This window comes from Lagenorhynchus albirostris, chromosome 15, assembly GCF_949774975.1.
Source record: "Lagenorhynchus albirostris chromosome 15, mLagAlb1.1, whole genome shotgun sequence".
NCBI classification, from domain to species: domain Eukaryota; kingdom Metazoa; phylum Chordata; class Mammalia; order Artiodactyla; family Delphinidae; genus Lagenorhynchus; species Lagenorhynchus albirostris.
Window position 1 is genome coordinate 71,634,422 of NC_083109.1, and position 17,997 is coordinate 71,652,418.

At 53.7% G+C, this 17,997-nt stretch overlaps 2 protein-coding genes across 2 annotated transcripts; one reads left to right on the forward strand and one right to left on the reverse strand.

Moving 5' to 3' along the window:
• Positions 1-9,217: 9,217 nt before the first annotated feature.
• On the forward strand, positions 9,218-14,271 carry TLCD3B (TLC domain containing 3B). Its single transcript, XM_060123967.1, has 5 exons — positions 9,218-9,342; positions 10,193-10,276; positions 12,916-13,150; positions 13,582-13,677; positions 13,984-14,271. Exons 1-5 carry the CDS (start codon positions 9,218-9,220, stop codon positions 14,269-14,271), a joined length of 828 nt encoding a protein of 275 aa, XP_059979950.1.
• Positions 14,272-15,323: 1,052 nt separating this feature from the next.
• C15H16orf92 (chromosome 15 C16orf92 homolog) lies at positions 15,324-16,209 on the reverse strand. The gene is made up of 4 exons (XM_060123968.1): positions 16,146-16,209; positions 15,675-15,833; positions 15,470-15,557; positions 15,324-15,345 (listed from the first exon to the last, which is right to left on the reverse strand). The coding sequence occupies exons 1-4, from the start codon at positions 16,207-16,209 to the stop codon at positions 15,324-15,326; spliced, it is 333 nt and encodes a 110-aa protein (XP_059979951.1).
• Positions 16,210-17,997: the final 1,788 nt, after the last annotated feature.

Here is a 17,997-nt window from a genome sequence, read left to right on the forward strand (position 1 = left end):
TGGCAGAAGCCACCATTTTCACTTTACAGATAGAAATGAATTAGGACCTAGTTGAGAAGGAATTTTAGAACCAGGCAAGATCTAGGTTTGAATTCTAGTTCTGCCACCATGTGTCTGTGTGACCTTGGGCGAGTCAGTTGACCTCCCTGACCCTCAGTCTTCACCTGGAAAGTAGGGATTACATAAGAGACTGGCAGGGCTCATTGTGATGATTAGAGGAAATGTATGCAGAGCTGCTGGCACAGAACGGGGGTCATTAAAAAACAGAACAACATGGGACGTCCCTGGTGGTCCAGTGGCTGACTCCACTCTCCCAATGCAGGGGGTCCGGGTTTGATCCCTGGTCAGGAAACTAGATGCCATATGCCACAACTAAGAGTTTGCATACTGCAGCTAAAGATCCTGCATGCTGCAGCTAAAGAACCCACATGCCACAATGAAGATCCCATGAGCTGCAACTAAGACCCAGTGCAGACAAATAAATAAATATTTAAAAAAAATAAAAAATAGAACAACAAGAACCATTAATGACTGTCACAATGAATACTTACAATGTGCCACATAGGAACTGTGTTCACATACATCTCATTCAGTCATCCCACAGTCCTATGTAGAGGTACTGCTCTTGTCCCTATTTTATAGGTAAGTAGCCTGAGGCTCAGAGGAGTTAAATCACTAGCACAAATTCTTCTGGCTAATGAGTAACGGAACTAAGATTTAAGTCCAGGCAATGGGACTTTGTGTGTATTCAGCTGAAGCTCAGAGAGGTTCTGACACTTGATCAAGGTCACACAGACAACGTATGGGAGAAGAAGGGTCTGGACGCTTAGTTTTCTCACTCCAACTCACCTGCTGTGCCCCCTCGGCGGCCTTTTCTATTGTAGAGATGAAGGGTGCGACTGAACTTGCCTGGAACCTAACACTAAATAATAAATGATCTGGCGCACTGTCCAGGACACACCCCAGAGCACGGGGAGGGGGAATTGGACCCTTCCCTGGGTATCATGTGGGAAACAGGCCACTTCTGGCTGTTTATCGTTTACTTATTCACAGGCTTCGATGATATCACACCTGCACACCTCCGCAGGGCCGCGGCGGCACGGCACACAGGTAAAGAGGATGCGCAAGATAGCATTTGGACCTAACGGAGGCTGAAGGAGCAGGAAACGGTAAACTCCAGGCCCGGGGTGAATTGTGTGACAGGTCTGTGAGGTCCACTTGGGGGTGAGAGACCCACCTGGGAAGCCAGGCTGGAGCGGGAAAGCGGCGGCCGAAGTCGTGGGAGCTTGGACGGGCACTGGGGCAGCGCCACCCCACGCTGCCCGTCTCCACGCGGGCGCTGCCGGCTGCCTTCCAGAGGCGCGTGTAGCCAGGGGCTGCACCCACACGCCAGAACTGGCTGGCATCTCCCTTCCTCCGCGGGATGTTCAGACCCTCCTGGAACGCCCAGACAAGGGACCACGGTGTGTGGAATGCATCCCATTTTGGGTTTATTTCAGGTGGTACAGCCATTAAGCAAGAAAGCGCTGCGCCCGCGCGCCCCTGGGCGCACACACACACACACACACACACACACCTCTGAAAGCCATTCTCTTTCCAATTCCCTTTCAACGCTTCTGATTATTCCAGGACAAAGTCTCATTGCGCTGCCAGAAGCCCTTTGACACCTCTCTATCCATGCTTCTCTTGTCTTTAACAAAGAGAGAGAGGGCGGCCTCCAGCTCAGAATTCTGAGCAGGTGCTAATATCTAGTGAGAATGTAAGAACAAGTTTTTTTTTTTCATTTTATTTTTTGTTACCTTCTATTTACAACAAATAATACTGGTTTTCTATTTTCCGTTTACTGATAAAAAGTTTCCTTTTAACGTACATGGTTAAAAGCAGGTACTCTGGAACTCATATTATTAGGTTCAAATCCCAGCTCTGCTACTTACTACCCGTATGACCTTGGGCAAGTCACACAACCTCTCTGTGCCTCAATTCCCTCAACCGGAAAGAGAAAGTAATAATAGCATCTCCCTCTTGGGTTATTGTGAGGCTTACATTAATTAATGTATGTGAAAAGGGTAGATTGGTGCCTGACACCTAGTATATGCTGTAAAAATGTCTCTTATTATTAGCTCAAATAGGGGGGAAAAAACCCCTGAGGTTTAGAGAACACTTCTTTGGACCAATTCCGCCATTTTCCATGTGAGGGAACGAAACTTTGGAGAAGATAATTAAGCAGCTGAGCTAGGATCTGGTAGGTCTCTGGATTCCCAATCCATTTACCAGCCATTTCAATCTTCAGAATTAATATAACCTCTCAGCCTCCGCTTATTCATTGCAGAATGGGACTAATACTATTTCATTGGATGTTGGGATGCTGTGTGTAAAGGTGGCTCAGGAAATGAGTTGGTATGATGTCTCCGGTGCGTTCTCAACAGGGGTAATAGCACCCCCCAAGAGGGCAGAAATTGGTTCTTGGCGGGTGAAAAATATCTTTCAGATATACAAAGCACAGACATATAGTATATAAGTTCATGAGAAATGGTGATTAGGAAACAAAATGTCTAAAAAAGGCTTGGGGAGCAATAGTTAAAAAGAAGTTGAGAGTTGAGAAATACTGCTCTTAACCAAGATTTTTCCAACTTGGGTTGTTACTCATAAGTGGATTATGAAATCGGCTTAATGGGTCATGATAAGCATTTGGGGAGGAAACATGATAAAGGGGAACAATGATATAGTACGGCGTGCGCTACACATAATCAGGATCAGAAAGTATCCTGAGAAAGTTTCAGTTCAGTTTGGCATGTGCCTGCCGGTGCTGAGTCATGAAATAAAAGTCTCTCTTGAGGCTCACTGTAAAAAAAATGGTGCAAGCCATTCCTCTAAACCACAATTTTCCTTTTCTCCCCTCATTATTTATCTCTCAGACAAGCCCATGCAGCCTCGAACTATTTTACTCTGAACAGGAAGAACCTGATAAGGAAATAAAGAAATGTAGAAGACAGTGTCCAGATTCCAGTAAAACTAGGGCCTGACCTTTACCAGCTCATGGCCAAGGACTCTTCCCTTCCTCATTCTCTGTTCCAGGGTAAGCCACAGCTACGGAGGAAAATGACTGGCCCTCAGCACCAGAGGGACCTCCCCTCTTAGATTCCTCCCTCTTCCTCCCTCTTCCTCCCCTCCTCTGCTCCCGATGTGAAAGGCAGCAGTCATGTTGACGGAGTCTGAGTCCTAGCTCTGCCATTTACTCTGCAATCCCAGGACAAGTCATTTAATTTCTCTGATCCTCAGTCTTCTCAGCTATAAATGAGGAACTTATTTGTAAGGTTGTTGTGGTGCTTAAATGAGAGAAGGTAGAGAAAGTATATTAGTATTTTAGTGCCTTGTATACTGCAGGTGCTCATGATAATAGCAGCTAACAGGCCCTGAACGCTGTGTGAAGAAGTTTATCCATGTTATCTCTATTTCATCCTCTAAATGAGCTTACACAGGAGTAGAGAAGGTAACAGGGCAGACTCCAGTCAGGCTGCCTAGTTTCAAACCTCAGTTCAGTATCTTTTCACATGTTTAAGGGCTGCCTATAGTTCTTTCTTTCTGACTGCATTGTCTGCCTTTTAAAAAGGTGCTTTCCTCATAACCCCACATAATGTCTTCGGCTTACATCACATTGGCCAGACCTCTAACTACCAGGGAGGCTGGGAAATATAGTTTTTTAAGTAGGCACATTTCAGTCTCCACCAAAATAAAGAAGGTGATAAGGATGATACCGGTTAGGCAACCAGAGTCCTCATCTTCAACAGTCTTATCTCGCTCTTGATTTAACCTTGAATTTAATTTTCAAAGGCCTATCCAGAGGGGAGAAAATGGAGGAAACAAGTAAAACAGTTAACAGAGATAAGCTCTGAAAATGTCACTGACGTGTCTAAATTGTAGTCAATAATGTTTTGTTTCTTTTTTTTTCTTAACCATTCAGTTTCTTTAGGAAATGAGTTTACGAGTTTTCTATATCTGTTTAATATTAGAGAGACCAATACAGTCAGAAAATAGGGTTGAAAAAAATCCCACCTCATTAACTCCCTGACTGTGTAACCTTGGACAAGGTACCAAACCTCTCCGTGCCTCTGTTTTCTCATCTGTAAAATGGGTACAATAATAATCCCCATTAACAAAGTTGTTGTGAGGAAATGACTTGATATTTTTAAGCACTCGTATCAGTGTCTGGCCCATAGTAAATGCTATATAGTTAGCATTTAATGAGCTGGCATTATTATTATCCCAACTTCACAGATGAAAGAATTGAGGCCCACAGAGACTGGCCAACTATCGCTCAGGGAATGGAAGAGCCTAAGATGGTTTAGCATTTTAAAAATTCCAGGGCATTCCCTAGCGGTCCAGTGGTTAAGACTCCGCACTTCCACACATTAGAAGAGTATGCCTTGAGGATGCGTACCTGTGTAAATGCCCACGATCCATATAAGGGCATTCCCAACCCCTCAGAAGGCTCCCTGGGGTGTCCTCTCCGTCAATACCTCCCCCAAGTTAAATGCTGTTCCGATTTTTCACAGGAGATATTTTGCCTGTTTTGAACGTCGTCCAAATGGAGCCATACAGTATGTTTCTTTTATTATCCGTGGAGTCTGAATTTGAAGTCCAGATGGTCCCACCCTAGGAACTGCCATCTTAACTATTACCCTGTACTGCCTTTTAAAGCAATGACTGCTTAGGCTGCTCTCATTTCCCCCACCTCCTCATCCGGTCCCCTCTTTCAGCTCCACCCCTGAATCCTAGCTGTGCTTCAAGCCATCAACGAAAGCTAATTAGTCAATTCTGTGTTAGAAGGTTACCCCCCAATGCCCCCCCCGCCCCCCACCCCAGCAGGCACTCTCCAGGAAGCATATGATAGAGCACATGTTGTCAAGAAGTGGGCCAATGGGAAGACGGCATATTCCAAACCGTCCACCATTCCACCAATAGGAAGGTGATGTTCCTGCCCCCTCCAACTGCCTCTGTAGAGCTGCCTCCGCCTCATGCCCTTGCAGTTTGACGCTTTCCTTGTATCCTGAGAAGGTCCCCTCAAAGCTGCTTAAGGGGTGCAGGATGGCAGGCCCTGACTCCCTGCATCTCTCCTGGGCTTTCCTCACACCTCCCCTCCCTGGAGTGGATGGGAGGGGAGGCTTTTCCAGACAAAAATAACATATATGTAAATATATATGTTTTCAAAGGTTTTCCCATGTTTTGTTTGTTTCTTTAATGGGATAATGCCTTGAGTTTTCTTTTTCTTTTTAAAGAAATATTATTTTTAAAATTTCAGTTATCTTTACAATTTGAACACCCCTCCTTCCTTTTTTTTCTGAGTTCTGGGCACTGATGAGAACCACCAGCCTCCCTCTCTAGCCTCCACCTTGCCCCTCCGAGGTGAGGACCTAGGAGAGGGGAGAGGTGACACAAAGAGCTTGGGGTGGGGGGACAGAGGATGGGATGGGGTGAGTTAAGAAAGAGCAGGCACATACTTAAGAGCTGAAAGAGAAAGAGGGAATTTTAAGGTGTGAGATGGACTGGGAGGTGTAGGCCAGCTTCAGGAATTACAGAGGAAGTGAATAAAAGTGTAGGAAATGGATTGATAACCAAAAATTAGGATGTCCAATTGCTCTGGATGAGGCATATTTAAAGTGCATTAAGGATCTCGAAGAGATTGGGGAAGAGCTACGCCTGATGGCTTTTGATAGTTATGAAAGATGGATCCCATAGGCCTTGAGTTTTTGGGGTGAAGGGAGGGTCTGAGGGACACTGTGTTGAGGTGTTCTCACAGCCATCTTTTCTCACCTTCTCTACCCCAGACAGGCATGACCCTGCTCTTTGTACTGGGCTGCATCTTCTTCCCGCTGAGCTTTGCTCTCCTCTGCTGGGGTCTGCAGAATCACTCCAACCTGCGGATGGAGAGACCAGAGGCCGTTCTGGTGGCATCCAAGTAAGAGGACAGGGTGAGGGCATCCTTCCTGGGGCCAGGGCTGGTGGAGTTGATCTCCTACTTTCAGGAAGAGCTAGTGATAAGAGCAGAAGCAGACTATGTGTGTATGTGAGCGTGGGTGGGTGGGAGATATAGAATCAAAAGACACTGGCTGTGGGATCTCTTGCAAGTCATTTAACCTCTCTGAACTTCAGAGCCCCCATGTAAACCCCATGGGTTTAATAAGAATACTCACCTTCCATTCTTCGTGGAGATGTTGTGTGAGGGTCAGGTGAATTCACGTCTGTAGAATAGGGGTAGGGAATTCCTTGGCAGTCCAGCGGTTAGGACTCCGTGCTCTCACTGCCAGGGGCCCGGGTTCAATCCCTGGTCGGAGAACTAAGATCCCACAAGCCATGTGGCCAAAATAAAATAAAATAAAATAGGGGTTGCAAACTCCCGCAAGTGACACAAGAGATGTTGGCTCTGTGGGGACTGTGTGAGCTGGAAGACTACTTTCATGCCATCCAGTGGGGGCAGCAGCTGCTCGGCTCCAGCCAAACATCATGGAGTTAAGAGTGTGGGCCCAATGTTGTCTGACCTTCTGATTTTTTTCTTAAAAGAAGTTGAGCTTTTATGTGAAATCTAATTTTTAAACACTGACACATAACTTAGAATTTAAGAAAATACTATACTGGCAACACCATACTGGCCAAACGAAACATGTTTATGGACTGGCCTGGGCCCTCGTGCTGCAAATCTATGGCCTATTTGACAACAATTAGTAACATAACTGTGAACCTTAGGGAGGAGAGGGAGCCGGCAGAAGGCAGAACTTACTTGGGTGTCTGGAAGACAAAAAACCCATCTCTATCTGCTTTAATGCCCACTATCCAAAATGAAGCCACAGCTCCTTCACCAGGTCTGTGGCCCTCCCCACAGCTCAGCACCACCCTGCGGCCTTCCTCACCTTTGGCTCTGGAGCTATGCAAACATGGGTTTGAAAGCCAGCTTTGCCAATTCTCATAGCTAGGTTATCTTGGGCAGGTTTTTTGTCTATTTTTTTTTTTTTTTGAATCTCTAAGCCTCGGGTTCCTGTCTATAAAACAAAGATACTACCATCTGGGAAGATTAAATAAGAATGAGATAAACCACTGCACCCCGTCCCCAGCACATAGTAAACACTCAGGAAGTTGGGTCCCTTTTCCCCTTAAGTGAAGCGCTGAGGTCAGGAAGCTAGGTCCACTATTGTCTCTAAAATTGTCCCTCACTCTTGCTGCCTAAGGCCAGGGTCTGTTCCCGCAGTACGACACTAGAGGGCAGCACAAAATTGCAAATCCCAGTCCTTTGGGGAGGTGATGGCATGGGCTTTGGACAGGCAAAGGCAAACCGTAGCGTTACTATTGAGGCGTATCTTAAGACAGGCTTGAAAAGCAAAGTATGGTTTGGGTAGCAGGGCCCCACGTCATGCAGAAGTCTACAGGGCAGTTGGTTTCAGGACGAGAAGGCCAAATTCCAGGGAGGCAGCATGAAAGGGTGAGAAGCAGCTCAGAGGCCAGTGTGGTTCTGGTGGGGCTTCTGACCTGCAGTGGGACTCTGGTCAAGTCACTGGGCCTTGGTTTCCTTGCAGTGGAATGAGGGGCTTGAATCAGCCAATCCCCAGGGTCCTTTCCCACATGGAAACTGGGCTGTGAAGTTGCAGAGGAAGGGGAGCCAGGAGCATAATAAACCTGAAGAAAAAGAGAGTGACCAGGGCTTAGGGGAGGCCTGAAGGACACGGGCAGGGGCGTCATCGGGCTTGAAGTGGGTTTTCAGAGAAGCAGCACTTCCCCACCCTCTTCAAACCCTGCCGCCTAGTATGAGTGGTCTCTCGCGTTTTCTGAATTATGTGACCTTGGGGAGGGTCACTGAAGGCCTCAGGACCATTTCTTGACCTGTAAAAAGGGGACACATGTCGTTACCTCAGTGCTGTTACAATAGTTAGAGGAGATCATAGGACAGTCTTGCGGCGGCGTTGGGACCAGAGGCACCTCATGTATATATACCTCAGAGTTTCCCTCCCTCCCATTGGGGTGAGGGACGTGGGGGTCTCTGAGCCCAAAGGATACTGTGTTGAGGTGTTTTTATTCCCATCTGTTCCTTAAACTCATCCTTCAGAGACAGCAAGATGCACCAACTTCTCCCGCTCCCCCCCCCAGGGAATCCTCTTTCTCTCTGCCGGGGTGGGTGCCCCTAAGCTGGGACCCCAAGGCCGCTGAGGGACACATGTTGAGATGCCTCGGCAGAGGAGGAAATGGCAGGCATTTGCAAAGTACTGGTGGGAAACGGGGTCAGGCCCATCTGGGGGCCCAGGGCCTCCTCCCAGCTGGCCAAGGAGCCCCAGGCCACCTCCCTCCCCAAGAGGAGAGACGACCCTCCCCTGGCCCTCCCAGGCCGACCCTCCCAGGCAGGCCCCTGTGCCTGCCGCAGCGGCTGTCTCTTTAAGGGCCTCCCCCTCCCTCTTTCTCCGCTTCCCCCCACCTCTGTCGCAGCCGCCGCTGTGGTTCAGAGCTGCATGGGGAGATGCTGCTGCAGGTCCGGTTTCTTGGTGTCTGGTCGGTGCCATCATTTCCCTCCCCCTCCCCCGCCCTCCCCGAGCCGGCGACTTCCCGTCCCCCTCCCCCTCCCCACCGAGGGGGCAGGGGGCTGGGCACGAACTCTCCATAATGCCCCGTACAGCCTCCCGGCCGGGCCGCGGGGACTGTGGCGGCAGCGAGAGGCGGGAGAGCCGTGCTGACCGCTGACCACTTGCCCGGCTGCTCCTCTGTCTCCCCTCCCTCCCTTTCAGAGCTGGCACCACAGTCCCACCCCCCACCTCCCACCCCGCCTCCTCGGGCCCTCCCAGCCTCTCCACGTAAGCCCCCCCCCACCTGCCTCTCTCCCTCCCCTCCCCCATCCGCATCCTCCTCGTCCTGTACCCCCTCCCTCTGTCCTCTCACCCGGTCCTCCCCTCCTCGGCTCTCTCCCAACCCTCTGGCTGGCTTTCTCCTGCTCCCTTTCTCGGGTCCTCCCTGTCCCCGGTCTCTCCCCATTTCCCCAGTCTCATCTAACTCCCTTTCTCGGGTCCTCTGGTCTGACTCGACAGCCCCATCCCGTCCCTGCCCTGTCCCCTTTGTGCCCCTTTCTCTTTCTCTCTCTCCTTCCCCGGCTTGGCGTCCCTTCTCCACCTCTAACTCCCTTCAGCTCGGCCTCCCTGTCCCTTCTCGGCCGCTCGCTCGGCTCCCTGCCCGAGGCCTGAGCACCATGCTGACCCCAATGGTGGCTGGAGGGGTGGTGTTCCCCGGACTCTTCCTGCTCTCCAAGAACACGCTCCAGCGGCTGCCCCAGCTGCGCTGGGGGGAGGCCGACGCGGTCATTGTCTCAGCCAGGTAAACTGCATCCCTTCCCCGCCGCCCCAGGCTCTATGGGGATGGAATGGACCCTTGGCCCGGTGGGGACTGGGGGCTCCTGAAGTGGTCGGTGGGCTCTACCTCCAAGCTTCCCTCTCTCCTCGCTGCCTTACTCGCTGTCCCGGGAGACCGCATCCAAGCCCAGCCATCTGGTCTACTAGTATTCAGACTGCTCTCCCTCCCTTTCCCATTCACCCTCCCACCCTCCAAAACAGGTCCGGCCTGTGACTAAAACATCCCTATAGGATATTAGAGAGCAAGGCAAGGGGCACAGAGCTGTGTATTATTTGGGGCATGTGTTTGGGGGAATGAGGGACAGAGGAGTGAACAGTGGAACTCTGCACACCCTGGAATCCGGGCCAGAGTTGGGGAGGGGAGCGTGGTGGCACGCAATGAGAGCGCGGGAAAGTGACCGGGGGAATCAGAGGCAACCGAGGGGCCGTGGGATAACCGGCACCATGACTGGGCAGCTGGCAGTGCCAGAACAGGCCCGTGGGCTTCCCCGTGCCATCGTGCGCTGTGCCCCCCACTTCCCTGGAAGGGACACCTTGTCATCAGCCACTCGTGCTCAGCAGCTTCTCACCTCACGATGACCTCCCTCGTGTCCTCCTGGAGGAAGGCAACTCAGTGTCCTGTGAGGAATGGGTGAGCCGAGGAGTAGCAGCCGGGCCAGTCCAGGAGCCTGAGGTGGTGTGGCTGAGTCCCGGGCAAGGCAGCCTTGGGGAAAGACGGGCAGGGAGCACCCAAGAAGTGCAGAAACCGGTCAGTAAGGAGGAGGAACCGAGGGGCGCGTCTCCTGCCTCTACTGCTGCTCCCTCTTCCTCCCTAGGCTAGTGTCCTCTGTCCAAGCCGTCATGGCCTCCACAGCTGGCTACATCGTCTCCACCTCCTGCAAGCACATCATAGATGACCAGTAAGTGCCATGAGACCACCTTAGCCCCCGTTCCAGCAGCCTGTGTGTGTGTGTGACCCCTGAGTACCCCAGGTCATCTAGGGGGCTCCTTCAGTGGTCCCCAAGCCCTTAACTTGAGCCTGAGCAAGTCAACTGCAGTAGCTGCAACTCAACACCCAGGGATAAATTTATCCACATCCTGTCCTTAAAGGTCAGAACCAGGAGGAGAGGGAGCGGGGAGCAAAAAGGATTCTCAAAGCAGCTCCTAGGCTTCCCGGCCTCTCGGATCATAGTAGGTTCTGAAGGTTGTTTCCTCCCGTACCTCCTCCCACCCTTTCACCCCTCGGACCCCATTTCCAATCAGCACCCAACTGGGGTGCTTCTCTACTCATGTCGGGCTCACCCCTCCCCTCCCCCCAGAATCCAGGTGTCCAGCTCCAGCTCTATGCATGAGAGGGACAGATGACACAAACAAGGCCACCAGTGGTTAGGCAGTGGGGTGGGGAGTGGAGGGTGAAGAGGCCAAAATTTGGCACTGGGAGCTGCTGCAGTGCCTGGCGCTTGCCAAAACCCCAGGCCTGAGAGGTAGAGCAGGAGGAGGGAGGAGAGGGGCCCTGTCCGTGGTGCTGACGGGCAGCTCTAGTTGACCCACGGGCCGCCGCCGCAGAGTTGCCGGTGAGGGTGCTGATGACGCCCCACGCTTAACTTCTGGTCCTGTTCCCTCCTCTGGTGACGCTGAGCCCCAGGGACATTGTCTGGATGCCCCAACCTAGAGACATTCCCTGTCTCCCTCGAGTTCCTTCATCTGTGGACTGAGGTCCATCCCTCCCTGGAAGGGCTGCTGCGAGGAGGAATTGACTTGTGTGTGTCTAACGCCTAGAGCAGTTCTGGCCACACAGAGTGGATGCTAAACTCTTTCTTCAGACCCCCACCCCGGGGACTTGGCTTCCTCTTGTCCTCTCCCCCCATTCCCACCCCTGGGTCCAAGATGAGCCTGGATCCCCACACATTCCCTTCTCTCGCCTTCTTACAGAGGTCACTTTTCAGTTCTTACATTTTCTCCCCCGCCCCACCCAGTCTGTTCTTGTCCCTCCCCGCTTAATCCTCAGGTGGGTGGGAAGGATCAGGGTTAATCCAGGGGCAACAGCTGTTCCTACCTCTGAGCACCTAATTGCTGAAGAGGGTGGGAATGGGTTTAACCCTGCACACTGGAGCCCAGGGCCTGGAGGTCCTGGAGCCCCACAAGCTAGTGGTGTCACCGTGTCTGCTGTGGCTGACTCTCCAGGCCACTCTCTGCTCTAACTTCTCTTGGGCCAGTGGGACCCCTTTCCACCTTCCTGCCCTTCGTCTCTAACCTGGGCCACTGCTTCCTCTCCTCTCTCTCTCCCTCTTGGTCACACACTCCAGCATGGGTCTCTGCTTCTCTTTTCCTGAAATCATCCCTGCTAGAGTGGGCTGCCTGTCCCCTTCCAGGCCAGCCTTCCCCAGGGTTCACCTTCTGTTTCCATCTCACCCCTGGTCCTCAGCTGCCCTGCCCTCAGGTCTCACTCCACTTCTCCCTTCAGCAGCTGCTCTTATTTTGTCCTCATATTTGCGTCCCTTCTGGCTGACTTTGCTTTCATCCCTCCACCGAGCTGGGCGAGTTCCCCTGGGCCTGCCTCTTCGACCTCCCACCCCACCTCGGACCTGTCACAGGACTACAGATTTAAGAGAAGGTGCTTCAAGTGCTGACTCGAGAAGAAAAATGCAATGTTGCGTATTCATGCACTTTTCATTTTTGTTTACTCACTAAGTGCATGGAACTTTCTCTGCTCTTGACTCCTTTTGCTCAGCGTTTTCTCCATAATGCTTGGCTGTACCTGAAAAAACAAGAGATGGGGCCACATTCAAGCAGAGCAAACACCGCTGACAGCACCACCAACTCCCCAGTGCGGCCTGTCTGGGACCCCTGTCTCGAATCTTCTAGGGGACAGCAGGGCTGAGAGGGAGAGCTGTGGAGCCAGACTTCTCATGTTGATCCCTTGGTCAGGTTACCTAGCCTCTCTCACCTGTAAAATGGGGTGACAACCATACCTACTTTTTATAGGCTTTCTGTGGGGAGTAAATACGTTTGTGCATGTAAAAGATTTAGAATATTAGAATAGTGCCCGCATGTAATAAGCAGTCAATTGTTGTCAGCCAATATGCTCTCTCCCCACCACTCCCAGAATTACTCTTCTGCTGTAATTCGTCCTGATCTCAGCTGTTTCTCAGATCTGGTCTGGCTTGTTTTCTCACTCTATCTCGGCCCTCAGGTCTGTGGCTGTCTTCTGGTCTCTCTTCCTTTTTCTCCCACCATATTGCAGAGAGAGAGAGAGAGAGAGAGAGAGAGAGAGAGAGAGGGAGAATGTGAATGAATGAATATGAATCCTGGGTGGGTCCTCAGGTCAGTCGGTGTTTGAATCCCAGCCCTACTACTTACCAGCTGTGTGATAGTGTGACCTTGGGCAAGTTTTTCACCCTCTACCCTTGTAACTTGAGAGTCCACTTCCGTCTCAGGGTTGTTACGAATATCACCTGAGATCTGATTCCCGTGATGCGTCCAGCATGGACCCCGGCACCTGGCAACTGCCCTGCCCATCCCCTTCCCTCCTTGACCCCCCTTTCTCTCTGCCCGACAGACACTGGCTTTCCTCTGCCTACACGCAATTTGCGGTGCCCTACTTCATCTATGACATCTACGCCATGTTCCTCTGTCACTGGCACAAGCACCAGGTCAAGGGGCACGGAGGGGATGAAGCGGGGACCAGAGCCCCGGGCAGCACCTGGGCCGCGGCACGTGGCTACCTGCACAAGGAGTTCCTCATGGTGCTCCACCATGCTGTCATGGTGCTCGTGTGCTTCCCACTGTCCGTGGTGAGTGGGGCCGCTGAGAGCCAGGGCCCCGTGTCCTGCTCATGCCAGCACTGCAGGAGCCTAGGAAGCCCTGGGTCCAGGTCCCAGCAGCAGGGCAGGCCCAGGGTGGAGGGCCCCATGGAGGGGTTAATGAGCTCCAGCCCAGCCCCAAACAGCAAGAGGGTGGATCGCACCCAGCTGTGGTGCTTTGGAGCTGTGGTTACACACCACTGCCTCTGAGACTCAGTTTCCTCATCTGTAGTATCAGGAATACCATCTCACCTGCAGGATGGTTGGAGGAATACGGTGAGTTAGTGCTCCCAGCTCAGCTACTGTTCACCTGTGCTCAGACTTTCAGAGTGAAGCATCCCCAAAAGTGACGGGGTTGGGGGGGGCAGGTGCTGCCCAGGAACCCAGGCTCAGGGCAGGCTGTTTCCTTCCTCTCCTCTCAGGTGTGGCGTCAAGGCAAGGGAGATTTCTTTCTAGGCTGCTTGCTGATGGCAGAGGTCAGCACCCCCTTCGTCTGCCTTGGCAAGATCCTCATCCAGGTGAGAGGGGCGCTGAGGGTTCTGAGCGTGACAGGAGGACCGGGGAAGGGCGGGCACTTTTAGGGACCGATTGGAGATGCTTTAAAGGACAGGTGAAGAGTCGGGGCTATAAGGCGGGGTATAGGGGAGGCGTCAGGGCGGAGGGGGGCGGGTGGAGGAGAGTGGAGCCCCTAACCTGGCCCCTGTCCGAGGAAGGCGAGGCAGGGAGGTGGGCCGAGGGGGGAGGTGGCCCGGGGGCTGAGCCGGGGGCGTGGCCGGAGGCGCCCCGCCCCTCACCCCGCCCCTGTCTGCCCGCCCCGCCCGCAGTACAAGCAGCAGCACACGCTGCTGCACAAGGTGAACGGGGCCCTGATGCTGCTCAGCTTCCTCTGCTGCCGGGTGCTGCTCTTCCCCTACCTGTACTGGGCCTACGGGCGGCACGCGGGCCTGCCCCTGCTCGCCGTGCCGCTCGCCATCCCGGCCCACGTCAACCTGGGCGCCGCGCTGCTCCTAGCCCCGCAGCTCTACTGGTTCTTCCTCATCTGCCGCGGGGCCTGCCGCCTCTTCCGGCCCCGGGGCTCCCGGCCGCCCTCCCCCTGTCAGACCCAGGACTGAGGGTGGGGCCGGGGGCCGGGGGCCCTCCCCACCCCACCCCTACGCCGTGGGGACAGGGCTCTGGGGCTGCTGGGTGGGGGGAGGAGCCAGTGGCCTCTTGCCCTGACAGCCCCCGGGAACTGACACATGGACTCCGAAGGGGTGGGGACATGTCCCCTCAGGGGCTGAGGGCTGGGACCAGGTGAGTTGGAAGGCAGGGAGAGGGGACCTCTCCCTACAGTGCCTGAACCGAGCGAGGGTCGACCCCCTCCTGCCTAGCCCCTGTCTCCATCACCTCCCCTGGGCCCTGGAGAAGCGAAGGAAGAGGAAGAAGACGCACCCCTTCCCAACCGCTTAGGGCTCAAGGCTGTGGGGAGCCTGAGGGGACCAGGACTCACAGAATTGTCGGGGAGGCCCTGCTGCCAAGGCCATGCCAGCCCCCCTGCTGCAAACTCCTCTCAACTCCCTGTCACCTGGGAGGGAGGGGACACCCTATCTAATGCCCGTGGGCTCGCTCAGGGCTGGCTGTCCCCACTGCTCCTCTCCAGGGGAGGCCAGCCTGAGGAATCTTATTTATTTTATTAATTCGTCCAAATGCAAACTCGTTTGTGGGTGTCGGGGGAGGGAGGTGGTTGCTACCCCGCAGCCTTCCCAGTGCTGAGCAACCCCGGGGGCAGGTGGGGGGCCGCCTGGTCCCTTCCCCATTAGGCTGCACATCTTGCCCTCGGGCCCTGGCATGTCCCTGGTGCTACAGACCTCTCAAGGCTTCCTCCAGTCTGGGGTCGGGGGACCCTGGGAGGTGCTTTACAGACCGCTAATAAAGACGATCTGCGTGAACGCCACCAAGGCCCTCTTCACCCAGTTCTTTGGGGCTGGGAAGGGAGCAGGCGCCTGGGGATAGAAAGCACGATGACTGGTTGATTGACTGGTTGACCGCAGGACGGGGCAGGACCCCCGGGCTGGGTCGCTGAGCAGTCAGGGAGAAAGAAGCAAGGACTTTTATTCATCAGCAGGAGAGGAGGGCGGGTATGGGCACTCAGGGCAGAGTCCAGGGCCCTCGTCCGTCCGGCTTTTTAGGCCCCTTTCTCACAGCTCCTATTGGGTGTGGAGATCAGAGGTGGGAGGTCACGCCACCGCCGCCTCCCTGGGCTTTGGGTCCTTCAGCCTCTCCCAAGGAAGGTTGAGGTGGGCGGGGCTTGGGGAGGGGGACAGGCCTTACATGTGTGTGCAGAACTGGAAAAGCAGGAAGATGAAGGCCACCACCAGAGCGCCCACCAGGATGTGATGGAAGAGCCTGGAGTCGGAACCTGCTAGACAGTGAGGTTGAGACAGGGGCCCTGGACTCACCTCCAACCGAAGGGCCAAGGGCAGCTGTCCTCCAGGCCCCGTCAAGGAGGGCAGCCCCTTCTCAAGCTGGGTCATACCTGAGTTAACAAAGATGACAGGTCTCTCTCCAATGAACTGGGCCAGGGCCAGGAGCCTGGCTTGGTCCGAGTCTGGGTAATCAAAGAAGTCAGGTCTGTCTAGGAAGAGTGGAGACTCTGCTCCCTGGGCCAAGGCCTTGGCATTCTCCAGGATGGGTGCTGGGGACCCAGAGCAAAGTCTATGAAAGAGCCAAACAGACCCGTGCCCCCCACCCAAGAGGCTGAGGCAGACCCAGGGCCTGGCCAGGCCACAGAGCCCTAGTACAGCTGTGGAGGGCCTTGATTTTGTTCCAGGAACTTCTTGAGGGTCAGCTGAGCTCTCCATGAGAGGACCCACGCCAAGCAGGGAGGATGGGAGAGAAGCATGGAGAGCAAAGAGAAAAGCCCAGGCTTGGCCTCCCAGCCTCTCAGGGGCAGGAACCCCACACCCCAGCCTTCCTCCTTCCCACTGTTCCCAGGACAGCTTCCCACCTGATTCTACGGTCCCCAGCCCAGCCAGCCACATCCACACCTGCGCCCACTGCCACGGCCTCATCACCCTTCCACTCCAGTGATGGGGTGAGGGCTCTGTGATGTCACCGCCCAGAGCCATTCTGATCACACACTCTAGGGTGAGGGGAGAGAGAAAGTGCTAGGATCTGGAATCCTTCCCCCCAAGCCTCCGAATCCAAAGGGAAGGGATTGGGACCCACAGAGCCTTTGGGCTGATGCTGATGATAGAACAATAACAGTGGAAGCCCCAGGATTTACAGATAGGGGGACTTGGTTGGGCAATCTTGCTGAAAGCCGGGACTAAGGAAAGCTGCATTCGTATAGCAGGCATAGTGGATTTGCGGGGGGAGGGGGGACAGGCCTAAACATCTCCACTTACCCCTTGGATTGACCACAGATAGCATTTATTGAGCACTTGCTACTATGCCAAGTACTTTAAATGGACTGACTCATTTAACCATCATAAAATCCTATGAGGTAGGTACTGCTGCCCTCATCTTATAGAAGAGGGAGACAAGGCATATAGATGGGCAAAGTGATGTGGGCAACACACACTTCCCAATGGCATGTATCCTCCTCCCTGAGCCTACCCCCTGCCTCGTGTCCTCAAATGCAGGGGCACAGGGGTCTCCCCCATGCCCAAACTCTGTCTCGTAGTGCTCAGCTGAGGACAACCCTGGGGTTAGCAACCTAGACAAATAACAGGCATTTCCACTAGGTGGCAGCAGTGTCTATGCCTGCCTGCTTGTTTCCCTGTTCTTGCCCAAGGAAGGCACAGCTCCCAGACTCCAGGCCCTCCCGCCTCATCCCATCAGGTTGTATCAGGTGCTGCAGGGAAAGATATTGCAGGCATGGGGGTTGTCAGAGGAAGTCCCCCGGCCCATCTCGGGGCAGGTCTCTTGGTCATGCACAGAGCCTTCACAGGCTACCCCTCTCTGGGTGGGCTCCCCCAAGGGCCATCCCATTTACCCTTTCTAGTTTCTGCTTTTCCCTTATTTGTCACTTCCCAACAGCCACTTTCACTCCTCTTGCCCCCCCCAACCAGGGGCTAAGAATTAGCTCCCTTCTGATTGGAAGGTGGGCCTGTCTGTCACACATGTGTCCCGCCCCACCCAAGCCCAAGGACACTTCAGAGTCTCCTTGGTTTTATTACACAGTTGCCTATTCAGCAGCCTCTGACAGTCCCAGTTCCATGACATGCCCCACACCAGGCATGTGTCTGTGGCGTGTATGAGGTCCTCTGTCCTGTGGAAGGAGGCTCCTTCCTCCACTGGATTCGTACCCCTCATCTTTCTGATCCTCAGGGACTACCCAACCATTCTCCTCACAGCAACCCTGGGAGGTACTTGTCAGGGTCAGCTTCTGCTTCCTAAACAAGGAAAAGGCGCAAAAAGAAAAAAAGGGGGGAAAAGAGGAGACAGACTAACATCTATGGGGCCTCCTGCAGGACTGGCTCCTGTGGGCCTCTTTTCCCTACACTTATCTCTTCTAAGAAAGAGGAAGTGATTTACCCAATGACGCAGGCATGTGAAGGGCAGCAGGGACTCAACCTGGTTCCTGGCTCTGGCCCAGGGCCCTCTCCCCAAGTCTGCATGCAGCTGCCCTTGGGGGCTTAGCTGGGAGACGGGGTCCTGGGAGAAGGGGTCCAGAGCCTTTAGCCTTTGGAGTAGATTTGGTAGTTTCCTCTGTTGCCTCAAAAGAACACTGCTGTCCTCTCTACCAGAAAAGGCCCTTTGCGACAGCCCTCTGTTTCAGGCCATCCTGGATAACCCCGTGGTGCAGCTGGGCCTGACCAACCCTAAAATCTTACTGACATTTGAAGACATGCTCG

Coding starts and splice junctions, on each gene's coding strand:
- TLCD3B (XM_060123967.1), top strand. CDS start 9,218: ATGCTGACCCCAATGGTGGCTGGAGGGGTGGTGTTCCCCGGACTCTTC. Junction 10,277..12,915: donor AAGCACATCATAGATGACCA/GTAAGTGCCATG, acceptor TCTGCCCGACAG/ACACTGGCTTTCCTCTGCCT. Junction 13,151..13,581: donor TGTGCTTCCCACTGTCCGTG/GTGAGTGGGGCC, acceptor CTCTCCTCTCAG/GTGTGGCGTCAAGGCAAGGG.
- C15H16orf92 (XM_060123968.1), bottom strand. CDS start 16,209: ATGAGGCCGTGGCAGTGGGCGCAGGTGTGGATGTGGCTGGCTGGGCTG. Junction 15,834..16,145: donor GCTGGGGACCGTAGAATCAG/GTGGGAAGCTGT, acceptor CTGGGTCCCCAG/CACCCATCCTGGAGAATGCC. Junction 15,346..15,469: donor TTCCAGTTCTGCACACACAT/GTAAGGCCTGTC, acceptor CACACCCAATAG/GAGCTGTGAGAAAGGGGCCT.